At 48.3% G+C, this 12,206-nt stretch overlaps 1 protein-coding gene across 1 annotated transcript in view; it reads left to right on the forward strand.

Moving 5' to 3' along the window:
• sptlc2a (serine palmitoyltransferase, long chain base subunit 2a) overlaps nt 1-12,188 on the forward strand; it is an 18,881-nt gene extending 6,693 nt beyond the window's left edge. The window contains exons 7-12 of the mRNA XM_035532964.1: nt 1,099-1,204; nt 1,474-1,693; nt 2,118-2,244; nt 7,541-7,676; nt 7,958-8,087; nt 9,496-12,188. Coding sequence (XP_035388857.1) covers nt 1,099-1,204; nt 1,474-1,693; nt 2,118-2,244; nt 7,541-7,676; nt 7,958-8,087; nt 9,496-9,615 — 839 coding nt within the window. The 3' untranslated portion in view covers nt 9,616-12,188. The remainder of the gene's footprint in view (nt 1-1,098; nt 1,205-1,473; nt 1,694-2,117; nt 2,245-7,540; nt 7,677-7,957; nt 8,088-9,495) is intronic.
• Nucleotides 12,189-12,206: the final 18 nt, after the last annotated feature.

Below are 12,206 nucleotides of genomic sequence, written 5' to 3' on the forward strand. Positions count from 1 at the left end.
CAGACCATCACACTACAACCACCATATTTTACTGTTCGTATAATGTTCCTTTTCTGAAATGCTGTGTTACTTTATGGGACACACACCTTCCAAAAAGTTCAACTTTTGTCTCGTCAGTCCACAGAGTATTTTCCCCAAAAGTCTTGGGGATCATCATCATCGTTTTCTGGCAAAACTGAGATGAACCTTTATGTTCTTTTTGCTCAACAGTGGTTTTCGTCTTCGAACTCTGCCATGCAGGTCATTTTTGCCCAGTCTCTTTATGGCGGAGTCATGAACACGGACCTTAACTGAGGCAAGTGAGGCCTGCAGTTCTTTGGATGTTGTTGTGGGGTCTTTTGTGATCTCTTGGATGAGTCGTCGCTGCACTCTTGGGGTAATTTTGGTCAGCCAGGCACTCCTGGGAAGGTTCACCACTGTTCCATGTTTTCCCCATTTGTGGATAATGGCTCTCACTGTGGTTCGATGGAGTCCCAAAGCTTTAGAAATAGCTTTATAACCTTTTCCAGACTGATAGATCTCATTTACTTTGTATCTCATTTGTTCCTGAATTTCTTTGGATCGCAGAATGATGTCTAGCTTTTGAGGATCTTTTGGTCTACTTCCCTATTTAAGTGATTTCTTGATTGAGAACAGGTATGGCAGTAATCAGGCCTGGGTTTGGCTAGAGAAATTGAACTCCGCTTTCCAAAGATGTGATAAACCACAGTTAATTTATGTTTTAAGGGGGGGGGGGGGAAATCACTTTTTCACACAGAGCCATGTAGGTTTGGATTTTTTTCCTTTATTAATAAAAACCTCCATTTAAAAACTGCATTTAGTGTTTACTTGTGTTATCTTTGTCTAATATTTAAATTTGTTTGATGATCTGAAACATTTAAGTGTGACAAACATGCAAAAAAATAAGATATCAGGAAGGGCGCAAACACTTTTTTTGGTGGCATTCCCCCAAAACCACCTAGGTTACTGAGCCTTATGGCTTTGTGAATGTTTCGATTTTTTTTGGCGAATGCCACATTTCCGTTGTGGGGGTGTGTATAGGCTGAGTGTGATGCTCAGAGTGCAGTAACGTTGTCTGACGACCCCCCCCCGCCTCAGACATGCAGAGTCTGGAGAAGCTGCTTAGAGACGCCATCGTACACGGACAGCCCCGGACACACCGGCCTTGGAAGAAGATCCTCATACTGGTGGAAGGGATCTACAGGTATCTAAACCTCCTACACAGTGTGATTGACAGGCAAAGAGGACCGCCTCCTTTTAAACACATTTCCTGACTGTTCAACACAACTAGACTGGGTTGAAAAGGTGTTTTTCTGTTAAGAAAAAAATTTCAGATATATACAGCATGGTCTCACCTGCATTATGACAACCGAACCCAATCCCCTGCGCGCTCTCTCTCAAACTCACACACACACACACACACACACCCCAAGCTGGTGTTCCCCCTTGACTGATGGGTCACACTCTACACAGCATGGAGGGCTCCATCGTGCGCCTACCGGAGATCCTCGCTCTGAAGAAGAAGTACAAGGCCTACCTGTACCTGGACGAGGCGCACAGCATCGGGGCCCTGGGAGCCAACGGCCGTGGCGTGCTCGACTACTTTGGCCTGGATCCCAGCGACGTGGACATCATGATGGGCACGTTCACCAAGAGCTTTGGAGCAGCTGGTGGTTATATTGGAGGCAGGAAGGTATGTATGTATGTATGTATGTATGTATATGAATGTGTGTGTGTGTGTGTGTGTGTGTATATATATGTATATATATGTATATATATGTATATATATATATATATATATATATATATATAAATTTATAATTATAAATTAAGTTAAAAACTACTTGTTGCGTTACCATTTTTTAAAAACTCCAGCATTCATTAAGTGCAGTAGACTAGCTGCATTGCGCCTAAATTTGTTTGATTTTGTAAGGATTGTTTTGTAAGCAATTGTTTCTTACAGTGCTTAGTCCGTGTGAAACACCGCTCCTTAAATGCAGTGGAAAAATGAAACGGGCAGAAACGTAAAGGGTGTTTGTATTTTACTAAACCTTTGCTGGGGTCATAAGTGCTGCTATTCTCCATTCCCCCCCCCCCCCCCCCCCCCCCCCATATAGGAGCTGATAGACTACCTGCGCTGTCATTCTCACAGTGCGGTGTACGCCACCTCCATGTCTGCTCCGGTTGTGGAGCAAATAATCACTTCTATGAAGTGCATTATGGGAGAGGACGGAACCACGATCGGTAAGAGTCACAGAGCCCCTCTTGGTTTCATTAATGCGGAGTTTTTTTCTCACTGCTGGACGAATCTGAACTAGCTGCTTAGCGTTTGTGGGCCAGTGTTGATATTGCCGTTTTGACACAAGGGGGCAGTGTGGACTCGGGAAAGAAGGCTGGGAGCAGTTTCGTGATCTAGTGAAAGCTTCTTACCGATGAAGAACCTACAACTACTAAAATACTACTACTACTAATAGTAATAACAGTACTATACTGCTAATACTGTCAAAAATATACATCTACTACTACAGCTACTACTACTAACTATATTAATAGTAGTAGTAGTAGTAGTAGTAGTATGATGTCTGATATTTGACTCCTGATGGTTGAGCCATGCTGATGGTGTCGAGACCGCTGATCAGAAAGCCGCTACACTCACAGAGAGGCCTTTGTCACGGCTGCTTCCACACCACGTATCCGCTTCCCTCACTGTGTGAAACGAATCTGGTCACAAGTTGGCAAAGCTTCCCACCCTTGGTGGCCTCCTGTGCGGTAAACAATTCTTTCCTAAACCCTTTTTTTTTTTGCTATTCTTTCACTTTTGTGTATTCACATAATCAAGATAGCGAAATTGCACGCACTGTCAAAAATGTTTCTGGTCTTCTGTAGCCTTTATTGACTGTTTTATTGTAGAACGAAAACACAGCTCTGGTTTATTTGCTCAAGATGCTGCGTGTACGTTTGGACTTGAATCAGAAATGAGTATTTCTTTCTTTGAAGTGTGTGTGTGTGTGTGTGTGTGTGGGGGGGGGGGGTTTTTTTCTTCCTTTGTGCAATTTTCCACCACTCATGATTACCTCTGCAGATGTACAGACGGCGTCCAGGTAAAATATTTAGCTCAAAGTTTAAACTTCAGAAATGTGTTAACAATTACCTGCACCGCCGCTCCTCCGCAAAAGCCTTTTCTCCCACCGCGCTCCCGCCCAGTCGCAGCGGTCAGCTACGGTCCGGCCCGGGTAGCGGCTTCGGCTCGACTGGTCAGAGCGAAAATGGGCCAGGTTAGGGGCTCGTACTGGATCCTTGACGTGCAAAGAGGCTCCACGTAAGCCTGGTGTTCCACATCTTCCCCAGCAAGTCCCGGGGTGGTGGGGGGGGGAGACTCTCTCTCCATCCTCAAACGGGCAGCGAGGCCAGGAGCCCTAGAAGAGCCTTGTGTTCCTCGCGAGGGATTCGCCTACTGCAGTGTTGTATATCGTAGCTCGCGCGGGATGTACGCTCGCTCACTGTAGCACAGCTGCTGCCACGCACAGTTCGGCCCTCCTCCTCCTCCTCCCCTTCGTTAATGGTCAGTTCCTCTACACAGGAGCAGATGTGTCGGGCACTTTTGGCGCAGCTGTGACTCTCGCGTGGCGGATGTGCGGTAGCGGGGATTGCTCTGCTCTGAGGGGAGATGGCATTGTTGCTGGAGGGTTTACGCGCGTCAGAACCTGAAGTGATCCCGTGATTTCCAAACTCACCACTGAAGTGTCGGAATGGCTCACAAACTGCACGGCATGGCAACAGGTGTCCGACCGCACCTACAAGGTGTTTGTAAAAGGTCCGTTTCTCTAATAAACTGAGTTGAGCTTCATCACCGTGGAGACGACATTCCTAGATTTTCACCAGACGAACTAATAATAATGACAGAACCAAATGTGAAAGTCTTGGGTTTGTTTAGACGGATTTGTTTTTAGTTTGTTCGGTACATAAATTCCTGCCGAATGCAACATAGGTTGTCCCATACGTTTCCATGTCGCGCCGGTGTGATGATGTGACAGGCAAATGCTGGAGCACATTTAATTTCAGCGTGGGGGGTGTCTTGCAGTTCAGAGAACAGAGTAGTAACGGGTTGCCGATTAACTAATGACATCATTACAGATTAACTTATTTTGGAGCATCTGTGAGAGATTACATGGCAGACGAGAAGAACGTGTGTGTGTGTGTGTGTGTGTGTGTGTGTGTGTGTGTGTGTGTTTAGCAGGAATTGGGGGGGGGGAGGTTGTGGCAGAAAGAAAACTAATCAAGCAAAGGTCAGTGAGGTGGCTACCCTGTGGGAGTGCCTCATTCTTCAGGCTCTGGTGTTAGCCTAGCCCCAGCCGCTATCAGACCAGCCAGCATCGCGCTGACTCCACACAGCCACATATACTAACCAGACCCATGACTGGTGCAGACAAATCGCCTCCAATGTTTGCTTACTGCAGTTTAATTGCAGGCCCTTTTTATAAGTGCTTTTGCAATAAGATTTATATCGACTCTAAACGGGCCTAACTGTAATCGTAGCGACAGCCCAGAGTTGGTATTGGCCCTGCTCTGTAAGATGACGTGTAGCTGTGTTTGAACAACGACGGCATGCTATTTCAATGAGCTCCACGATGCTCCAAGTCAATATAAAGTCAACTGTGAATGCGTTTTCGTGTCTGTGTTGCGCCACTAACCTCACGGTTAGTTTGCTCTGGATGTCGTCCTTGGGGCTTTGTAGAACCTTTGTAATTTTTGGTCACTTGCACACTGTTTGACTTTATCATCAAAGTAAATGGCCTGGTGTTTGGTGTGGGTTTGATGCTTGCTTGCTAACGTGAAGTGAGGATTAGGCAGCCAACAGCAGCTCTGCACGTTTTCAGCTTGTTTCCCAGATATGGTCTCTCTCTCTCTCTCTCTCTCTCTCTCTCTCTCCCTCTCTCTCTCTCTCTCTCTCTGAAAGAAACTCAAAGAACAACACTGTCTGTGTCCAGGGAAGCCACCCTGTATATATTCATGGATTTTCTCCTTTTCTTCTGACACCACATGCTGAAAGTACATTGGCATCTTTCTGTTCTCTATGGAGACCTGGGGCGGAGAGTATATCTAATCTCATTGTTGAGCCTAAGTGGCCCTGTGTGTGCACAGGAGGTCTTGACAAATATTGGGCATTCAGCTTTGTCTAATGATGTTTACCAGTTTGGGTAGAGAGAGCACTCGCACATGTTTTTAGGTGTTTTGAGTGTATTTGCACACAATTCCCCTCCTCAAAGCAGGAGAATAGATAAGATGTCCAGATTACAATCTCCCCCCCCACCCCTCCGAATTACTAACGCGTGACCCAGTAAACCCCACGCTAGGCGTTAGCCTAGCTCCAATTAACCAGAGCGGCCTTTTGAGCGATATGCTAGCACTGTTGACTGCTTCTAATACTTCATGAAACCGTAACGTTCTCTGTGGTGGGCTGAGTTGTACAGCCATGGAGTGGCATGCTACAGATCTGACCATCCAGTCAGAAAAGGGCTCAGGCCGTGACCCACCGGTGCTGGACAGGGTGATGAAGGTATCAGCCTGGAAGAGCCTCCCGCTACCCCCGATCCGGATGGGGTCCTGCGGAGAGGAGGGCAAAGCACTCTGGGTAATGTCCACGGCCCCGAGCTCCACATGGGTGTTTTGCACTTCTCTCTGCCATTCAGATGAAAAGGAAGTGAGGAGGAACTGGCTTTTGCAAAAGCACGAAGCAGGCCCCTCCACCCCTCGCCCACATCTGGAAGCTCTTTCAGGCGCTCTCTGTCCTTTTCTTGCTTCAAATCTTCCAGCCCAGTGTCTGGAAGGAGTTATGGTGGGGTGTGCGTTCTGAAACTAGCTGTTGAAAGGCTACCCCAGAAAGATTTACTTTAGAGAGCCCTTCTACACCCCAGTTCACCCCCACCCCTCTCCCCACCCCTCTCCCCGCCCAACACGACCCCCCACCTCCTGGAGGACCTGCTCATCGACTGAAGGGCTCGGAGTCCGGCAGTTTGAGTTCCTCTCAAGTCTTATTGCTTTCAGATGCTCCTATTGCAGAAAGTCGCCCTGCCGGGGCGGCTCGGGCGGCCGATTGGCTGCCTCCTTTGCGGAAGCAGCGGCGTTTATGGAGGGCCCAGCTAGGGACGGCACCGCGCAGAGGCTGTAATCGCCCGCCCTCGTGGCTGTCAGCAGGACCGGGCGCTGTTTACACCTGCCTCCACGCTCCATCTGCAGGCTGCTTCGTTTTCGGGCCTTACGATAGTGGTTTTGAGGCCTGGTGTGTGGGCTGGGCGGGGGGGGGGTGTCTGCCGCGGCCCGTCATAGGCGTCACCGAAACCCGATGGGATCACCTGGAACGGCCTTGACTGTAACTCCTTGTGGTGAACAGGATGAAGGGAGGTTTGGGACCCAGACCCTAGAGGGAGGGGTCCAGAGGGTTTTACCGTTTTGCAGGGGGGTTCGTTGGTTCGTTGGAAGAGTCTGATTTCACGGCGGGTAACGTTTCTTCGGGCACAGCGCTCTCGCATGTCCTATTGCCCTGTTCCTTTACCCCGTTGCTCCATCCCAATCGGAGCTGCTTTTGGACTCCTGTTTCAGGCAAACGCCGTGTCCTGAAAAGCAAACGTGCCTGTGGGCCCCCAGGTGGTAAGATTTCCCCACCAACAACACTTGATGCAGTGGTCTTAATTGAGTCTGAGTGCTGTACTCGAGAGGGGTGTGAGGGGGGAGGGGCAATGCGTAGCCACACAGCTGTTTGAGATACTGTCCACTGCTTTGGCCAATCAAATCCCCCACCCTCTTTCCGCTTCACCGTGGCCAGGCGGAAGCTCGTCGGCAACCCCAAGCAATGGGGCAAGACTCCAGCGCGTCACTGCAGCGTCTCCGGTGCTTTTGAAGAGGACCACAAGGCGCACGCCCCTCTCCCAGTCAAAGCAGATGAATTCACCTAACCGGCCTGTTTCTTAAGGGGTGTTTACGCACGCCGTATTTCTCTCGCTGCGCAGTCACACGGGGCCGTTTGATCCAGCCCCCCAAGAGCCCCTCCAGTAATGTACGGTGCTGGTTTGTTTGGGCCCCTGATCAGTATCTGCCTGGCACAAGCTCAAATGGAGATAAGGCGTGATGAAACCTCACGTTGCAAATACGAACAGTAAACATCTCATCCCTCTCTCAACCTGCCAAAAGGCCGATGAGCTCACAGGGGAAACTTACAGAGCTGTGTAAAGTCAGCAGGTATAAAATATTCCTCCTTTTAACAGTTTGGGGGCGACTCCATGCCCAGCCGTGCCTTAGCTCACACTCCGGCGTGGTGGTGAGGAAGTTTATAGCTCAGCTGGCCAGGTTTCCCATTAACTGTAATAATGGGTCCTGCAGACTGGTAAGTTTAATTGTCTGGTTGCATGAAAGGACTGTGGAAAAAGAAGATTAATGCCAAGTCAAAGCGCCTTTGCCCTTGCCGTCTTTTTCTGCCGCCTGAAATCTCTGGGGTTTGAAATCTCTTTGTGTGTGTGTGTGTGTGTGTGTGTGTTTGCTACAGGCAGAGAGCGAATCCGTCAGCTGGCAGAAAACACAACCTATTTCCGCACGAGGCTGCAGGAGTTGGGCTTCATCATCTACGGCAACAAGGATTCGCCCGTCATCCCCATGATGCTCTACCTGCCGGCTAAGATCGGGTGAGCGTCCTCCAATCATCAAGCTCCTCCGTACTGGGGAAGGAGCCGCACGGGGACGCTGGTGCTCAGCATGCAGTGCTGGCACAAAAGTGCACTTACTGTGTCGGTGGTTATTAATGTTGTAAAAAAAAAAACCCTTAATATTAGCTTGCTGGCTATATGCTTTTTACAGGAACAGAGAAGAGCTTTGGTTTAACCTTACTGTGTGTGTGTGTGTGTGTGTGTGTGTGTGTGTGTGTGTGTGTGTGTGTGTGTGTGTGTGTGTGTGTGTGTGTGTACAGGGCATTTGTTCGGGAGATGTTGAAGAGGAACATAGGTGTGGTGGTAGTCGGCTTCCCTGCCACTCCCATCATAGAGTCCAGAGCTCGCTTCTGTATATCTGCAGCCCACACCAAAGAGACACTGGACATGGTAATGCACTGGCACTTTACCAGGCTCGCCAGGCACCTGGTACCCACCTCCATCACCCTGTCTCCCTGCACCCACACGCCCTCTACTGGTCCCCCATCCACACCACCCTCACCCTGCGCCCTCACCCAGTTCACGACCCAGCAGTACCCTACTACTTCTGCGCAGCCTTACAAAGCAACGTCCTACACCACACGCTGACTGAGTGTCTCTAGTTGACCTAGTGGCCTAGTGTCCCTAGACTAGTTAAATTACACGAAGCCTCATCCTTCAGACCACGCCGCAGTAGTCGGGAGTTTTGAAACAAGTCCTCCATTTGAATTGAAAGGCATGCAAAAGAACATGTAGTGTTCTTCATATGCACTGAGGACCCTCGGGAAGGCAGGAATGAAGGTTTGTTTGTTTTTTTTTTTCCTTTCTCCCCTGGAGAAATGAGGGCGCGCGCCACAGCTACCTCTCCTAACCTCATTCAGACCTCAGCCCATCAGCCCTCTGAAGTCGAGTGGCTCTAACTTGATACACCCTCTTTGTTCGAATGCAATTACTGATAAAGGAATGCAAGGCTCCCTCTTCAAAGTGTCCTGCGCCGTAAATTAATTGACAGTGTCGGCTCCCTTTGGCAGCCTGCAGTTGAGGGGTTTACATAAGACGGGCCCGCCTTGGGGCTCTGCTCTGGCAGGAGATCAAAGAGCATCTTAATCTGCCTCCCCAAGGACTCTTGATTTTAACCATGCTGAAAAGCACTCCGGCCACGGACGCCCCGCCCCGCCCCCTCCGCTCTAAGAAAACAAGGCCGACTTTGATGTGACCGGTTTATCGCATCCACGCATTTTTTCAGCATGCCTGCGAGATGGTTTTTCATGCATCTCCTTGCTAGCCTGCTGCATGAGGCTCCACGGAGCCTCTATGAACGCTTGAGAAGACCTCGAGACCGTCCGAGCGGGCAGAGGCTCTGGATATCAGTTCTCCTCCCGCTCCCTGTGACTTAGCTCCCAGCCTTTCATGTGTTTTTATCGCTGTCTGCTAATGACCCTCTCGTGTTATTTATGAGTTTGTCACATCTCTCTCTCTCCTCAATCATTTTCTTTTTAAATCAGATTTTTTTGCAGGGCGGGTGTAGAAGAATGGCTCTCCTCTGAGACATCCTAACCCCCCCTGCACTTCCCACTCTCCCCATCTTAAAGGTCAACCATGCACCGCTGTCACCTGACCTCACTAGAGGCTCAGGCGCCCGGACGGCACGAGCTTAGAAACCGTCTAGTGTTGCACTGCTGCTCTCGTGCCACCACCACATCACAACCCCGTTGGCGATTGCAGCCGCCTCCCGCGTCTAGCGGGACGTTAAGGGGTTCCACGGGGCACGTGCGGGGCAGACGACCCTGTCCTGAAACTCTGTGTTGGTTCTTCTCAGGCCCTGGCTGCCATCAGTGAAGTGGGGGACGTGCTTCGGGTGAAGTACTCCCAACCCAGGGTCCCCGACGCCCGTCGCCGACCCTTTGACGAGACCACATACGACGGCTGGGAAGACTGATGGTGACCCAGTGCCAGCCAAATGGCCACTATTCATCTTAAGCGCTCAGATTCAGTCAACCACCCAATGAATGCTTTCCTTATTTTTTTATGTTCGTTGCTTTTTTAAGCAGTTTCTCATCACACTAATGCCATTTCTTATCTAGCATTCTGATGTGACATCTGCCCTCAATTCATCATAACATTTTTTTTTTTCTGGAGGAAAGAAATTCCTTGCTGCCAACCACAACAGTCTTTGGGCTGCTTATGTGCTTGCTAAAGCCATGTTGAACTGTGACCCTCAAATATGTTGAGGGGGGAACAGATTTTTGTTTTTGTTTGTTTGTTTTGTTTGTTTCCCTGCTGGCAGAAAGCATCTTTTTTGAATAAGTGGCACCAGAGTGGTGGGGAACAGATTATTAGTCCTGGAGATGCTGGCCTGAGAAAAGCACCTCCTGTTTGTCCCGATTGCTTTGTGATCCATTTCCTCTGTTAAGTGAGTTGCAGACCAAAGTCTCAGCAGCTTGGCATTCTACTTGTTCACACCTCCCCAGTCTTGCGATTCGCGCCGAGAGCCGAAGTCTTTCTTACACTTATTTTTCTCGCATCTATTTCTTCTTTCGCCAAGACCCCAGCCACGACAGGCCGAACCTGTTTGTGGCTGCGCACATCCGGCACATTTTTATCTTGTTGACAAATTTGCGCGCAGCAACATACCATAACATCTATCAAGTTCCACTCCAGGAAACTGTTTCCAGAAACTTGCAAATCTGTAAGTGGAAAAGCCTCTTGTGTAGGATTCTATTCCAAGATGTTAAATGGACTTGTTTTCATCCATTTTTTAAGATGAATTGTTCCTGCTATTGAATTCTTAAGAATAAGTGCAATGTCATGAATGACTCTTATTACCCATTCCACCAAGAAAGTCTGCTAGTGTCGGTCTTTTTTCATAATTTTCTTTTATATGCTCTGACCACAAATGTAGTTTTTGTGGTGCTTTTCTTATTTTCCTTTTTTTCTTTCTTTCATTGTTCTTTTTTAAAATTTATTTATTTTTATTTTTGGCCTATTTTGGAATGTATGAGGAAACTTAACCTGCTTTTGTGTTTTCTTCAATGCTCCAGCCTGTGGTTCCTCGATGTACATATTTATTTATTATTATTCTCCTAATTTCTTGGAAAACTATACCCACTTTGGCAGCTCCAGACGTCCTCAGACGTGCACGCATGTCTACTTTGTGAGTGCCCCCAGTGCAGTTACTACTGATGAATATTTTCCTATCATCTGCAACCCCTCAAATGCACGTATGATGTCATCACTAAAGCAGCTAGTTTATGATAAACGGTGCTGAAATGAACACACTGCTTTGTTTTCTGACTTCTGATGATTGTGTTGAATTGGATTCCAGTTCGTTCATGTTCATGTTTGCATTGAATCTGTTAAACGTTTGCTGATCATATCTTGTTTCATCTGCCATTTTCCTTTTCCATTTAGTCAAAGTACAAAATTGTAAAATATATATATATATATAATCCCATACACATATACATTTTTGTTAAAACAAAGTTACACTAAAAATAAATAAAAATGTTATTTTTCAGAAGGGGGACTGAATGAAAGTGTGTTCAAGTGAAGTGAATAGTGAGTGATGAAGGAATGAAGTGACCACTGCAATAATGTTGGTTTGATTTATTTCTTATGCACACACACTTCCCAAGAAGAAATCAGATCTCCTGGTTTTAGTCTCGATGCCTGTGCTCACCAAAGTACCGTAACCCAGAAATGAGTCTATCCAATGAGGGCAAAACAGGACGCTACGAGTCTCAGTACAGGGCCTAGATGAGCAGGACGCTACGAGTCTCAGTACAGGGCCTAGACAAGAGCAGGACGGTACGAGTCTCAGTACAGGGCCTAGATAAGCAGGACGGCACGAATCTCAGTACAGGGCCTAGACATGAGCAGGACGGCACGAGTCTCAGTACAGGGCCTAGACAAGAGCAGGACGCTACGAGTCTCAGTACAGGGCCTAGACAAGAGCAGGACGCTACGAGTCTCAGTACAGGGCCTAGACAAGAGCAGGGCGCTACGAGTCTCAGTACAGGGCCTAGACAAGAGCAGGACGCTACGAGTCTCAGTACAGGGCCTAGACAAGAGCAGGACGCTACGAGTCTCAGTACAGGGCCTAGACAAGAGCAGGACGCTACGAGTCTCAGTACAGGGCCTAGACAAGAGCAGGACGCTACGAGTCTCAGTACAGGGCCTAGACGAGCAGGACGCTACGAGTCTCAGTACAGGGCCTAGACGAGCAGGACGCTACGAGTCTCAGTACAGGGCCTAGACGAGCAGGACGCTACGAGTCTCAGTACAGGGCCTAGACAAGAGTAGGATGGTATGAGTCAGTTTGAGGGCTACACTACTCCTACTTCCCTCTGCATACACAGGGCTTGAAATAGGCATGCTTCCTCAGAGAATGTCTGGGCTAACACATTGGAATTGCTGCACACATTGAATACTCTATAACACTTTTGAATCAGAGTGCATAGTGGGCTTTGTATTAGGACTGGAAATGTTTTGCTCCCTTGAAGACATTAAATGTATGGACTAAATTGCATT

Source organism: Electrophorus electricus, chromosome 13 (genome assembly GCF_013358815.1).
Source record: "Electrophorus electricus isolate fEleEle1 chromosome 13, fEleEle1.pri, whole genome shotgun sequence".
Lineage (NCBI taxonomy): Eukaryota > Metazoa > Chordata > Actinopteri > Gymnotiformes > Gymnotidae > Electrophorus > Electrophorus electricus.